The sequence below is a fragment of the Pteropus alecto genome, unplaced genomic scaffold (genome assembly GCF_000325575.1).
Source record: "Pteropus alecto unplaced genomic scaffold, ASM32557v1 scaffold111, whole genome shotgun sequence".
NCBI lineage: Eukaryota > Metazoa > Chordata > Mammalia > Chiroptera > Pteropodidae > Pteropus > Pteropus alecto.
This window is the reverse complement of record NW_006431915.1, coordinates 4,773,897-4,789,993: the sequence shown is the minus strand read 5'-3', so window position 1 is coordinate 4,789,993 and position 16,097 is coordinate 4,773,897. Positions and strand designations below refer to the sequence as shown.

Here is a 16,097-nt window from a genome sequence, read left to right as displayed (position 1 = left end):
AGGTGTCACACTTTCAGAGTGCTTCCGGTGTTAAAATATTGGACATTAATCTAGTTCAACCCATAGAAGGTAAAAACCATTTTAGGATCTGGGGAGATGGATATGCGGCGATCTTGGTCTTTGCATGTGGACCCTTCCGGAGAGGCAGCTGCCAGCGGTCCTGGCTTTCTCTGCCCCCGGGATGCTCTGTGGCCCGGGCTTCTTGGCACACGAGGAAGTGGCTGCTCTCTGGAAAGTTTTCTCTGCTGTCTTCACACGGTGCCTCCTGCCACCAAGGGAAGGGCTCTCATTTATGGCTGACTGAGTCCCAGCCATCAATCAGTACCTCTGAGGAAAGCAGCCTGGTGATCGTGAACATCAAAAGCCCATGTGCCCCTAGATTTGTCTCTTCTCTGGATATGGTAGTGACATCACCAAAACATCCCCAACAGCTGGAGCCAGAAAGAGAGCAACTAACATAACAAGATAGTAGACATGGTCTCCCGAAAGTCTGTTTCACACAGGTGTTCTGACATTACAAACACAGAAAAGCAGAGTTGATTTTTCACTTGGCTCCAAAGTAATGCTGTCAGGGGAGATTCAAATACCTTTACCTCCAAAGGTTTCCTCAACCTACTGCAGGTCTCCTGGTGTTGCCTCTTAGGGCTGACTATGTCGGGGCCTCGAATTATAACGCACTGTGTGTTCTGATCACGCATTTCCATCAAAGCACTGGCTCCCCGGTACTGTTCTTACTCTCACTAGCTGCTTGAGTGTCTCAGAATTAAGTGACAAGCAGAGCTCAGTGGAAGTGAAAACTAAAAATGTTTTTCTTTTTTTTGTGTCCTTATTGTCCAAAGCACATATATATATATTTTTAAAAAGTATCATAGCTTACAGGTGCTAAGAACTGCCATTTATCAAGTGGATGCAATCATAAAGTCAAGACAGGGAAGGAGCAGCGGGAGAGCCGGCAGCAGACAGACAGAGCCCTGACAGCGGCTCCGGAAAGACAGGATGGAGAGAGCTCCTCCGGTAAGTCTGGTTCTTGCTCTATGGGTCTCTCCGGCTTAGGAGAACAGAGTTTATCAAACTGGATTGCCTGAGGACCAGCAGGAGAGCTCTCTAAGACCTAGGTTCCAGGGCCCCATTCTTAGAGATGGAGATTCTGTAAATCTGGGGTAGGGCCTGGGAATATGAATTTTAATGAGCTCCCAGGTGATGCTGTTGTTGATGCTGCGGGTCCAAAGATCACAATCTAAGTAGCACTGCGTGAGGATCTGGGATGATCCAAACGCCTGAAGGATGCACAAGCTTTCCCACTGGCTAGCCAAATATACTGATCCAAAAAGGAACGATTTATCCTCTTACAAACCTGTTCTCTCCTCCTGCATCCCCACCTCAGGAGTAGCAGTGTCTCCATCCTTTCCTTATATGCCAGACACTCTGCCAGGTTCTGAAGACACCGCTTAGGAAGATAGGCAAGTCCCCACTCTCATGGAGCCTTTGTCCCAATAAATAAGGATGTAAGACAATTTCAGAGTATGACATGGGCATGGCAGGAGGTAGACAGGACGATGTGACAAACAGGGACCAAGGGAGGACACTTTTGGTGGGAAAGGTCTCTCTGAGTCTTGAACATTTGAGCTGCAATCTGAGATCCGAGGAAGGGCATTCAGGTGGAGGGAATGGCAAATATAACAGCCCAGAAGTGGGATAGAGTGGTGTGTTTGTAGAAAGCAAGCCCTAGTGGCTGGACCATAATGAGTTGGGGTGGGAAGGGAGGAGGAAGGGTACAACAAGTTGAAGATGGAGAGGAAAGCAGGGGTCAGATTAGGTAGGAGTTTATAGCCTTGCAAGAAGTTTGGCATTTGCTCTAAGCACAATAGGAAGAAAACAGATCACAAGGGACAGGACTACAAAGTACAAGTGACGGGACTCTATTACATTGTTGCAGTGACAGAGCATGTTAGCTTGAAACACAGGAGTAGCAAAAGAAATGGAAGGCTTGGGGATGTGTTGTAGAGTCAACATAACCTGCCAACAGATTAAATACTGTGGATGTGGAAAAGTGTGGGATTAAAGGTGATAAACAAGGTATTTGGTTTGAACAAAAGCATGGATAGTGGTAACAGCAACTCGAGACGACTTGAACAAGTGCTAGAAAACCGAAACTTCCACTAGGGGCATGTTAAGTTTGAGAAGCTTATAAATATGACATTCACCTGAGTAGACATGTCAGGAAAGCAACTGGAAACAGAGCCTGGGATTCAGGAGCTGCTGGGCCTGGAGACACCCATCTGGGGGTCATCAATACATAACTGATATTTGAAGCCATGGTTTTGGGTGATGAAGATGATAATGATAATGATAATTCTTACAGAACTCTGACTGTTTTAAGTGCTTTACATATAAATTCATTAAACTCTCACAAAAATCCCAAGGTAGACGTTAATATCAAGGAATTTATCTATGGTCACACACCTAGTAAGGTATGGATCGGAGATTTGAAGTCAACCAATGCCCTCTGCTATCCTGCCTCTGCGTCAGACCACCCAAGAATCTTTTATTTTTATTTTTCCTCAAACAGAATTTACAAAATCATCAGGCACTGCTCGCTAACATGGATAACTATTTTCCAGCGTCTCTAACAGTGGGTTCCATACTGATATTCTCTCTCTCACTTAACTCTGAGTCCCTAATAATCAGGGGCTGTAACCTTTATTAGTCCACAGAGGGACATGCAAGGTTATAATTGGTGATAATAAATATCTGTTGAATGAATGAATTACCGAAAAACCATGCATATGCACTATATTTTAGCAAATATAAAAATCCTAGGCTAAAAAGACCTTAGAGATTATCTAATCAATCTCCGCCCCCCCAGACTTATTGAAGTGTCGTTGACAAATAAAATTATATTTATTTAAAGTGTACAACATGATGAATCAAATCCTTTTAATCTACAGATATCTGAGATTAAGCAAATTTTCAAGGTGATCTAGGTAAACAGTGAGGAGTATTTAGGTTAGATGGGGGGAGAGTGGGAATTGGGAGATGAATCAGGAGTAGTAAGTTTCCAATTTTTTTCCTGGTCATTTGTAATTTTTATAAAGGCATACGTAGCAATCTTCTTACTTTATAGTTCTGGCTCTGGTGTGATATATAGATAAGACTTCCTCACCCTAAGATTATAAAAATGTTTAACTGTAATATATTTCTATGATTTTACTTTTTACTCCAAATCTTTCATTCACCTGTAACTGACATTGACTGTGTTAGCGGATGATGGTTAGAACCTGAATAACTTGAACTCTGTAATAGAAAATGGATTGAACTCAGGGTGGAGAAATAGTTGTGTTTGTCTTCTCACTCATTCGTGTGCCCCCTCCTCTCTCCTGGAACACCTCTCTTCCTCCCCACTGACTCTTACTAAGATCTCAGTTTGGTTGTGAGGTTTTGTTACCTGATTCAGTCCACACAGAAGCTGACCCAAGACTTCTGACAGAAGAAACCAAGTCTTAACTTCCATTCAAGCTCTGTTTACAGGGAAGATGTGATGGGGAAAAGTCCCTTTACACTCTGTACCTTGGCCATCTGTTCAATATTTTCAAATTTGAAACTGGCCTTTCACACATACTAATAATTGAGAAAAGTCTAAAATTAGTGCTAAATGTTCATAATAATGAGAAATACTGTAATATCTTTGCAGTAAGCCACCTCATATCTTCGGGCTATTCAGCCAATGACCTTGGTGGGTTGACAATAAATATTTCACAGGGTCAGAATTCAGTCTCTGCTTTGTTTTTTGTTGTTGTTGTTTGTGTTTTTTTCATTTAGTTCTTTTGAAATAAAAGGCTGTGGTTTAAAAAATATAATGACAATTTCCATAGCTTGGATTAAAGAAACAACTCTAATCAGGGTTCTCTGCTCATAAATAAATAAGTCCAAGGCAGCTTATACATTCAAGATGTGGTATTAGCAATTTGATTCTGACATTGCTGTCTCTGTCACACAAACATTTATAAATGTGACAGTCCCGAAGGAATTTATATGGCAATATGTACTGAGTGCCTACTCTGTGCTGGGACCTTGAACCAATAAAATAGACAAATCTCTGGCAATTCAACCGAGAGGCAAGAGGGAATATATTACATTCATTCCGTTCTAGTAGACTATAACTGTTGATTTATATTTTAAAACTCACATACTGCAAGACACATAATAAAAACAATAAATAATTGTTTCCATGGACTAAAAAGCCAAAACAATTTTTCAAAAGAAGAATAATAATAGCTCTTGCCTTATGAAATCGTATAATATGTTAAAAACCTAGAGGGATTAAATGAGGCTGTGTTGGCATAGGAATGACAGATTATGGAACAGAAAGAATCCACAAATGGTAGACTTGAGGATATGTGAGAAATATGTGTGTGATCAAGAAGACATGGAGATCGGTGAGGAAAAAGATGAATTAACTAATACATCATGTTGAGACAACTGGTTTACTATCAGTAAAAAGTAAAGTTATTCCTACCTCATACCTTAGAGGAAAATAAACTCTAGCTGGATTAAAGCTACTGAAGTAGAAGAAACATTACAGGTAAGTGTTTGGAAGGAGGGTATTCTTTCCGAGGACAGCATCAAAATCAGAAATCATAAAGAAAAAGAATGTTAGATTTGATTTCATAAGAATGACAAAGCTTTGTATGAGAATTGAAAAGAGCCCATATGTGAACAAGAGGTCAAGGCTAATGTGTTTTAGTTACAAATGTTAATATAATTTCATTTTACTCACAGGCTGATGAGGCATGCGAACAAGAGTTATATATCTTAATTTATAAAAATATCTTGGGGAGAAAGCACAGAAGGACATACCCATGTGGGTTATATCTAGGTGGTGAGTATGCAGTGTTATGTTTTTTCTTTCTATTTTCTTGTGCTATTACAATTGCTTACTGGTCTTCTACGTGAGCATTTCTTGGAAATCACATAACATATATTAGATACTAAATATAGTTAAGGATCTTGTAAAAAAGAAATATGAGTTTAATTTGTCCAGGACTTCAAAGTATCTGGAGGTTTTCTAATCACTGAGGTGTTGCAGCTAATATTTCAGCATTTGGTCCTTCATTACATTATAGAATTTGTTCATTGTCCATATATACAGTAATAATATTTCATTTTCTGGAGTTAGTGTGTAGCCCTAAATATTCTAATTAGCAAATTTATTAGTCAAATATACAAGTACCAAAATTATTGTCTTGCATTCTATTCATTTGCTTTGACAGACTACTGAATTTGTCTCAATAATTCACATCTCATTGCATGAGAATAAATGTCCATAGACTATTTGATCATGAGAATTACAATTTAATAAATGTGAAATCTAATTATATTGATTTTCCACTTAACTTTGCACTGAGAATATTTTTTTCTTAAAGGACATCTGGGATTTTTGTAAACTGGTAAAATAAATAGGAATTACTGAGAGATTTCTAATATTTTCTACTTCAAGGACTTATCAATAATCACTGTGGCATGTCTCTGGGAATTTTTTGGAGTCCATGAAAATATACTTAGAGAGACAGTAAGGATGGTAATCGACACCTCTCTAAACAAATTATTCAAAAGGAAACATTTCATTTAAAAACAACAACAACAATAACAAACAAACAGTGTCTTGGGGAAAGCAAGGTTATGGAGGCAGACAGTCCTGGTATTCAACCCAGCGTCCCCCACTTACAATCTCTATGTTCTTGGGCAAACTATTCAACCTCATGAGTTAGATTCCTCTCCTGTAAGAGAGGGAGAGTAACATCTACTTTATGGTCATCATTGAGGGGGCATATTTAAAGTACCAAGCACAAATTATGCACTCAAAAAAAATATGACTATTATTGAGAGTGGGCAAGAGGATGCACAAGGCTGCCTGCTGCACCAAGGAAGCTGGCTGAGTCTCCACCAAGAAGCTCACAGAAGAACTATAATCTCCATGAATTTACTACTATTTAGGCGTGAGGCTGCACACTGCATGATCGTAGGGAAGATGACTCACACTATTCAAGTTCAGTCAACAGTTACCTGATTTGAAGTAGACATATTCCTTTTTGGTGCCCAAAGTGATCAAATCCCTTAGTCAGGCATCCCTTATATTAAAATAAATTGATTATTTTGGGGAGGATGAACTAGAACAAAGAGAGGCAGAGTCGAGAGGGAAGTTTCACGTGGGCGATGGGGAGGACGAATGACTGTCCTTGCCTCACAGTAGACCCCAGCTCATTAGTGCATAAAAACTCGGGACCCCGCAGAGCTGGGGTCTCTCTCCAGGATGAGTACCAGATAAACCACCCTGAGGCCCTCTGGACTTTCCTTCTTCATTGCTCAAGTCTGGCAACCCGCCCCCATTCTGTCTACACGGGTCTTCCCCAGAGAGAAAATTATAAGGCACTGGTCTCCACTTATTGAATCACCAACACTTCCAGTCGTTTCTCCCCAAGGTTATAGCAAGATTACCTTGGTCAAAGTACTGGGTGTTTCCTTACATAGCCAGAGAAAATGAGAAATTTACCAGGATAACCATTAAAAACCATCTGATTCCCTTGTCTCCCAGTCCTTGAAGGAATCTCACTGCTTCCCCATGTAATACTAAGTCATTTTTAGTGTTGTTTCTGTTGATTGGATGGAAGGATGGGTGGACGGTTGGATGGATCCATGGATAAATACATGGGTAGACACATGGATGGATACACAGATGGAAGAGAAATAGACAGGTGGACTATGAACAGAATATTGTAACACTGAGCTGAACATTAGCAATGAACGAGTGTTTGGCATCTTATTTGCTCTCAGAATGATGAGAAGTAGGACAAAAGAAACTTGATCTTCTCACATATGTTTATTGCTTGACTTTCTGATTCAAGGAATGCAAGAGCAACAAACCACATTGACCTTGAAGAGGAGAGAGGTTGTCTAGTCAAAAACAGCCTCTCCTCTTTTACTCCTCTTATCAAAAAGTGCACATTTAACCAAGAATTCAGTGAGGTTTTAGTATATTTTGTTCTCTTATAAAGATAGTTGGCTGTACTCAGAGCCGGAGACCCAGCTCTGTCCAGATTGACCTTGAACAATTCACTCGGTCTAGTAAGTGTTTTTCAGCCTCACTCTTTGTAAAAAGAGGATACTAACTTTAGCCCTCTATCCTCCCTCAGAAACGTTCTAAAGAAAGAGCAATGGCATATGGGACATATTGCAAGCTTCTACAAAGAAAGGTTCGTAAATGAATTTATATGATAAGCAGAGAGAAAAGGGCAATGTTCTCAGTATCATGCTGCTTTTCTTTTTTTTTTTTAAAAAAAAAAACAAACACATTTCTCTGGCTAAAGTTAATGGCAACTGATAAATATGCTAAGCAGATTTAGGTCATGCTGCTATTTGAAATAAGCAGCTCGCTTGCTGATGATTCACATTTTAAGGACTCATTTAGCACAGCCCTGTCTTCTAGAAAAGAATGGGAAATGCAACCATAAAGGTTCACCTTGTTCTAAAAAATCTCAAATAATCGACAGCCAGCATCACTCTGAAAGTCAGCCCCACCTTCCCAACCAGCCCTCTGAGCAATGCGGTTCTATGAATGCAGTGTCACGGCAACTTGAGGAGAGCAGGAGGTTTGCCTCCAAAAGCTCAGGAGCACTGGAAGGCAAGCGGCAGCTCCTGGCTGGCCCTGGAATGTGCTCGCATTATTCCCGAGCCTGCAGAAAGCAACATTCGGTAACCAGTGGAGCCCTTGTGACAGTGACAGAGCTTCCTCCCGAGCTGTAATCAATTACGATGCTTAAGTGCATGACGTTTTAAAGAAAAATAAATAAATAAACAGCTTGTGCTCCCTCCCCACCCCCCTCTTTAACTTCGTGCGATGGAGACCCAGCCAAGTCCAATCATTTAAATGCTGTCTTTTGACCAACTGCTGGCTCTAATAAAACACTTTCGAAATTGTTAGAGATAAAAATGAATAAATAATCTGAAATTCACAGGGTTGCTCCTTTATCATATCACACTGCTTTTATCTCCCTTTTCTCCAAAACAAGAAAGAAAACTATTCATATTTTTAATTTCAAACACAACATTATGTTAAATGTATCTATGGGAACCTCTGAACAAACACACACACACACACAGAGCACCTGTGCATTGGAGACACAGCCCCGGAATACTGCCTCGCCCACCATGTGGGAATTCTTTTCCAATTTCTATATATAACTGCCACATTTCACATGCACACAGCACCCCCCAAACCTGTCCACACACACACACACACACACACTCTACAATCTCATCATGTTTGCAGAAAGTGAATGCTGTAACAATGCCCTGAATTTGAGAAATTCACAAGAAAAGCCAAGAGATGGTTTCCTGACTGAATGAAAAAGGGCTAGTTCAGTCCGCAGCAGCGCCTTCATGCCAGGGCAGGCTCTGCCCAGCTCTCTGCAGTGTGATCTGCATGTCTAATAATGGAAGAGGTTCGTGGATCAGCCGCTTACCTTGCAATGCTGCAGCAGAAGTATCTGCTCGTCAAGCTCTTGTCGCTTGCCTTCTATTTCAGTCTGTCTCTTTCTTTTTTCCTTGAAAATAAAGAGAAAGAGGCTGTTAAGAGTGGGTGGGTATTGATTCCAGGAATTTTAAGGCAGGAAGCAGAAGCAGCAGCGGTAGCTCACATCTGTACAGACACTTCCAGAGATACTGGGCATACACGCAGTGTCACCTGCCCCTCTGTGTCTGGGTGTGTTGCAAGCAGCAAGATTCTCGTAACATGTCTGCTGAGGGCTCAGTGAGTGGGAGAAATTTTCCTCACTCAACCAAGCTGCAACAATTTAGTCCAGAAGAAAAGGCGGTTTCTACACACACATACACTCACACAAACACACACACATGCACACACAGGCAGGTCTGTGCAGCCTTAATTTGGAGACAAAGAATAAAAACGTCTCGATCAAAAACACAGAGGCTGCTATAGACTGCAAATACTATAGAATAAAACAGTGGGAATTCTAGGGTAGATTTCTTTTGTTGAACTCACATACACAAATAATCCAAGGTAATTTCCAATGTTGTAGGACAAATCATTCAGTTGGGTATACCAAACAATGCAAATTAGATGAGTGATCTTTCTTCAATTAGCCTTGGGGGTAGGAGACATGAGATGTGGGTGGGGCTCATTGAGGTTCCAGTAAATTCTGGGGTTGGTCTGCCTGAGTCCAACTCACAACTCTACCACTTGCTACCTGTGTGACCTCTAACAAGTTCTTTTACCTAAGTCTTCCCTTACATGAAGAAGAGACAATAACTGTACCTAACCCATATGGCTAGGACATAGGTTAAATGAGATGATACATGCAAGGGACCCAGAACAATGTCTGGCACATAAGTAAATACTCAATGTAATTTACTATTATTCTTATTGCCACATATTTATGTCTAGAGAATGCCTAGAAACCTGTTTTAAAGGGATGTATTTTCCTTGTATTCACAGCATAACCTTTCGATTTACTTTTCTGCTCCACACTTTGCAAATGTAGACAATAAACCTCAAATGAATGTAATTAATTTACAAATAGAATTAATTTACAAATAGCCCTTCCCTTACGATAGCACATTTGTCCAATGTTTTCTTTCCAAAGTACACAGCATGGGGTTTCCTGAGACTTTCACTGCATTGGATTATTTACCTTCACTCACATAAACAGAGGAGACACTTGTTAGATAAAACGTAACAGCACTTTACAATATAACGGCCAAATTCTGGAGAAGACAATAACATAGAAGCCCGGCTGCTGTGTTCTGTGTTAACAGAAGCTTTTATTTTTTGTTGTTGCTATGTTTCTGGGGGTGCGTTTATACCACTGCGATTCAAATCAACACAGTAATAATTTGTGCCATAACCAAGTTCTGTGCAATGCACAGACTTTTAAGAAATATTTTCTTATAATATTTCTGGGACACGATATTCAAGTCAGAGACATAACCTCCTTGCCAAATTGAAGCCCAAAAATATTTTAGAAACTGAGCATTTACCAAGGAACTCCAATCAGTGGTGCATCACTGATGCTGCTTAATCCGAATTTGTCTAAGAATGTACAGTATATGACAGGAGACCAGGAATATGAGGTTCCAGTGAGGAGAGCCCACATATCCAGCAACTCAGAGCCACCATGTGATAAAGCAAGGACCTCCAGAACCAGTCACTGCCTTTATATTCTAGGATTTCTCGAGAGTAAGTTTACTGGACTTTATCATTCATTCCCGCTGGCTATCAAGACATGTAGTTGTCCTACATTTAAATCCAGAACCAAGGTATAGTATATGAAGAATATAAGATGCTGATGACTCAATAATTCTGTAAATGTTGATTGAGGGTTGTGTATTTGTTATAGATTGAATGTTTGCATCCTCCCCCATATTCATATGTTGAGCCGTAACTCCCAAGATGATGGTATTAGGAGATGGGAAGTTTGGGAAGTGAACAGTCATAAGGGTGGGGCCCTCATCAATGGGATTAGTGCCTTTATAAAAGAAGCCCCAGGGAACTCACTCGCCTCTTCCCCCCTGAGAGAACACAGCAAGAAGACAACTGTCTATGAACCAGGAAACGGGCCCTCACCAGACACCAAATCTTCTGGTGCCTTGATCTTGGACTTCCCAGCCTCCAGAGCCGTGAGAAATAAATTTCTGTTATTTATAAGCCAAGCAGTCTATGATATTTTGTTATAGGAGCCTGAATGGACTAAGACCATGTTCTAATTATACATCTGGAAATTTGCAAAACTTTCCTGAGCTATCCACCTCTGTGTCTTTGTTCATAGAGCAAGTCTTCGCTTCATAGTTGCCTGCCACCATATTGATGAACCATGCCTTGAATAGACAAAGAAATATTATCAGGTGGTCAGGCCGTGAACCTTTACATGCTCTGTCAGTAGACTCATTGGTGATCACTGGCATAAATATGATCATGAAAGATGCAGGTTTTAAATTAGCTCTTTAAGAATGGATAGGAATTAGGAGGATACAAATTAATAGGAAGTGCATTCCAGGAAAAAGTGCACTGTGCAAGCAAGGGTAGAAATGTACTGCATATTCCAGAGACAATGAGAAGGGAAATCTAACTGGGGTGCAGGGCTTGCCTTTAGGAATACAGATCAATGACTTAGATCATTGAAGGCCCCGAATGCCAGGCCAAGAAGTTGTGATTTTATTGTATAGAAAATGCAGCGTTATTGTAGGGTTCTAGGCAAGAGAGTGATATAGTGAAATGGCATTTTAGGAACGTTAATCTGGCACTGATGTATAGAGTGGATTAATAGGTAAATATAAAGTCTGGGGTCATGAACTAAACAACCTACATGCTGGTAACTTACAGGTCTTTTCTTTCAGCCTAGATTTCTCCTTTGAGCTCCAGAACCCCATATCCAGCCGCCATCTGTTCATATCCAGTCCCTCAAACTCAACCCTCGTACCCATCATTTCGGCCATCCTTCCTCCCTTACTCTCACCTCTGTGCCTTCTGTATTCCTCATCTCAGCAACAATGACTCGAATCAGAAAGCTTACTGGTCCTAGACACTTCACTTTCTTGAAAATCGAGCCCCGTTGACTGTCACTTCCCACACCGTCTGCTTCCCCACTAGACCCTCTGTTATTACCTAAACACTACCCCCCTTATCTCACCACCTGCACGCGTAGACTCGTCTACATTAGTATTTTTAGCACTCTGTAGCACTTAGCTGCTTATACTCCGCTTCCATCTGGATTATTGCAATGGTTTCCTCATGATGAAGACATGCAGTAGATGCTTGGTAAGTCTCTCTGAATGAAATACTTGCTCTCCTCTGATCATGTTTCCGTTTGTCTGCGTCCCTCACTCAAATGCATCAAGAGTTTGCACTCAGGACTTCAATGGCAGTAAAACGTATCAATGAAAACACATTAGCCATCGGTCTATAAAACCAGAAATATCTTTCTGTTGAAGACATTTAGCCCATATGGAATAGACTATTATGGCTAGGCATATAAGAAAACAGTTGAAAAAGCTGATTCTGGCAAAGAATCATAGAAATCTCATCCTGAAGAGAAAAGCTGGGGAAGTGGAAATCCCAGGGAAAGCATAATGAACTGACAGTAGCAAGCCATTCAGGGGCACTGTGCCTCGAGAGATGTCTGGAATGAAGTGATCTCAATCCATTAGGAAGACTTCCAGACCCTTCCACTCTCTGGGAGGCCTAGCTAGCTACTTTCATTGTCTTTCTGTAAATTATATATTTTCCTGGCAAGAATCTTCTGGAAGTATTGCAACATTGTGAAACTGTAACTCTTAGTACGCCCACGTAGAATGGAACACACTCTGTTCAAAAGTGGTTAGGAAGTATGATGGGAAGACAGGTATTAAAAGTAGCTAAGAAGCCATTCATCATTTTTAATATTTTGGTGTATTTCCTTCTAGTATTTCTGTGACTATAACTACAGATGCATTTCTCTTTTATAAAATCGGTATTATACATTTATGTATATAGTGATTTTAAATATATTAAACATTTTTTGTATCATTTTCTTTTAAAACAAACAAACAAATGAAAGCAGTTAAGAAGCCTCTGTATACCTTTGCATGCTTCAGGCAGACTCCCTCTTCTCTCCTGCTGCCTCCAGTGCAACCTAGGTATTGGAAAATGCAAGAAGGCAGCTGGGGCGGGGGGAGGGTCCCAACTGAATGTGAGAAACTTGGGGAGAGAGGAGAAGTAGCTGAGCAGGGAGGGCAGTAAGAAGCAGAGATACAGTGTTTTCTTTCCTCTGCTGAGGTTCATTCTGACTAGAGCTGATACCTAGAGCCAGAGGACCTCGTCAAAGCACTACTGCCATCAAGATATCCCCAAATTTAGATGAGAGGGAAAAAAAATATGTTAAAATTTTAAATGTTGCAATCTTTTCTCTAGCTATTATGGCTAGATAGAGAGAATTTTGCTTCGAAACCTCTCACTGTGAGCTAAAGGAAATTACGTGTTCCTCCCCCTCATGCAGGCTTTTGAGTGACTTTGGGCCAGCTGGTTCCTAGGCTCGCAACGCAGAATCCGAGAAAGGGGTAGAGTGATGAAAAACCGCTGGAACCAGACTGTTTTAAATAGCCTGCACTTGGAAAGGGAATGGGGCATATGGTAGATGGGGTGGGGGTGGGAGGAACCAAAGATCTAGAAAAGAAGAGATGAAGAAAAAATGACTGCAAGGTCTCGGGGACAGTTTTGAAGTTAAAGAGCTTAAAAATAAAGGGGCTGAGTTATTAAGACCAGAAAATCAGGGAGAGAGACTTGGAAGATATTTTATTGTAGCTTATAAAATGAATCCCCTCTGATGCTCTCTAGTAAGGATACTGGACTTTTGCTTTCTGGACTGTGTTTCTTTGAACAAGGCTTCATGCTGAAACTGGATCGCCAGGGTGCCAGGTTTTATATAGGTTATGCTAAGAACTAAGGTGACATTTTGAGAATTAAATTATAGAAAATCAACGTGCAAATGGGGACTCGATGAGCTTTTTCTATTAAGGAATCAGAATGCCATCTCAGTCATGGTTGGATTATAATTACCTGTTTAACGCTGCTGCAGTACCAATGCTATTTACACATCTAAGTAAAGAAAAGGAGGATAGTCTGTCTGAAAGCTGAGAAGCTGAGGGGACAAGTATAAAACGATCACGGAGGTACCCACTTGGCTTTGTCCAATTGCCTGTCCAGCTAACTTGAATGTTGAGTTGGCTCAGCAGACACATATCCATTAGAAATCAGTTATCTGATCTCAATACCATTAGATATTCAAGCTCTCCTGGCTCTGACTTCAAGGTCAGTAGTCATGATTCTAATTATGTTCAGGCTTTCTCAGTCATTAGCTAAATGAATAGGTAATACTTGGTAAGCCCCTGCAATGTCCATCCACTATAAATGAATAAAACGGCACTTGGGTTTGTAGATAGGAGTAATGAAAGCTAAGTTGGTATATGATTTTCCGATCTCACAAAACTAAAGAGCAGAACCTGGAGTCAGCTTAAAAGGCTTGGTCAAAAGGACAAGTAAACTAGATTTCCTGTGGTCATACTGTTCTTCCTAATTATGCACCCATTCAGCCTGCAACCTTTGAGAGAATTCTACAAATCTATTCATTCCTCATAGTCTGGCTTTGACCAGCATTTCCATTTAGGTAACGTCTCTTTTACATAGTTGATTACTTAGTCTTGAACTTGCCATGTATTGATAAAAGAAGGAACTATCTGTTTTTTGTTTTGTTTTTAACAGAAATTATAGTCAAGAGAAAGAATTTTAAATAGGAAAAGAAGAAATTGATTAGTTCAAACTTCACTTCGGGTTTCTGAAAGAATACTTTAATACCTAAAATCTTGAGAAATATCATAGAGAGTTTAGATACAAAATTGTTATTAATTACGCTGAACAGTTAATATTAGCACCAAGTCCGAAGCCTAATACAGGAGAGTTTTAAAGTCTTTTATAGATAATTTATAGTCCATATGGATTATAGCTTAAGTCTATTTTTAATATTTGCCCACAGTGTTACTCTTTAAATAACTGTTTAACCATACAGCTATATTTTTGCTTTAATGGCCAAAACATCAAATTCTTTACTAGGAGTGCTTCCCATCAGTGTCCTCTGAAGAGCAAGGAGAGTAGTCTGAGAGAGCAATAAAGAGGCAGTAAGACCTGCTTCTTGATATCCTATTGATAAACCCACTGTGGTAAAAAAAAAAATTTAAAAATTGAGCATTTTCTATACAGAGAAAATAGTAGAGAACTCAGGAAATCCCATATGCTAGAAATAACATAATTAACTTCACCGGCAGAACATAATCTCCATATCATCGCTCTCAATGTATTGCGTCATTCTCACCATGAAGCCACATGAGCACTAAACTAGGAGCTAGGAGACCTGGCTTCAGGTAGAGGTTCTGCCACTAACCTCCTAGGTGACTTAGATGAGTCCTTTACTGTTTCTGGGCCTTAGATTTCCCATGTGCAAAATGAGGTTGGACCAGCTTCGCTCTAGATTCCACGAAGCTAAGAACAGCTTCACGTTCTAGACTGTCACATGTGCACTTCCTGGCAAACATTTACATAGTGCTTACTCTGTGTGCCAGGCACTGTTCTGATGAATACATACTAACACAGTTCCTCTTCGCAACAACCTACTGAGTTAAGTACTGTCATCATCTCCATCTTATAGAAGAGAAAACCGAGATATGGGGAGATAAAATGATAAGGTCACATGGCTATTGAGTGTCAAACAGAATTGGAACCCAGCATGAAATAAGGAAATAGAAATAGCTTAAGGTACTACTGCGGAGTTTAAATGAAGTACAACAAAAATAGAACCAAGCACATCTCCTGACAGAGTCCAGGGACTCAATGAATAAAGGTGCTTGCTCTGTCCCTGGTACAAAATTTCTGGCTTAGGATTTTGCCTAGGAAACTGCAATTTACTCATGGAAACTAAAATTCAGTTCTGTAGTGGTTGAACCTAAAAATAATGATGATGGTGGTGGTAAAAACAATAATGTAATAATAATAATAATGGCAACTAAGTTAACTGACTACTGGCTATGTGCCAGGCACTAGTCTAAGGATTCCCTCTCGGTTTTTCATTTTATCCTAGGAACACTTTGAGGTAGGTACCTTTACTAACCCCAATTACATAGATGAGAAAGGTTAAGTAAACGTGTCCTAGGTCCTGAGCTAGGAGCTGGCCAAGCGGGGGTGGCAATCCAGACAGTGTGAGTCCAGGGCACTTTGTCGCAAGCAGAGACAACTTTCGGCTACTAACACTTATTTAGCTCTAAGTGAACTGCATGTAGGGCACATGAGACACATTATCTCGCCACCTTCACGCATGTGCTAAAACCTTCCGGAACAAATGAGATGTTGATAATACAGCACATTCTGATGTCAAATCCCTCTGCCCCCCAAACAGAAGGCCTCTTACGAAATCTGGGAGCATTTCCCAATTCCAAACAGAAAACAGGTGGGTGCTGGGTTGGAACTTTCAGTCATGCCTCATGACCAAACCCATTTGTTTATT

At 40.4% G+C, this 16,097-nt stretch overlaps 1 protein-coding gene across 3 annotated transcripts in view; it reads right to left on the bottom strand.

Annotated features, from left to right (window-relative positions):
- The window catches only part of LOC102890212 (paralemmin-2), a 303,901-nt gene that overhangs the window by 234,605 nt on the left and 53,199 nt on the right, over positions 1 to 16,097 (bottom strand). For all 3 annotated transcript variants that reach the window (XM_025041520.1, XM_006906089.3, XM_025041518.1), the window contains exon 2: positions 8,520 to 8,600. In XM_025041520.1, coding sequence (XP_024897288.1) covers positions 8,520 to 8,600 — 81 coding nt within the window. The remainder of the gene's footprint in view (positions 1 to 8,519; positions 8,601 to 16,097) is intronic.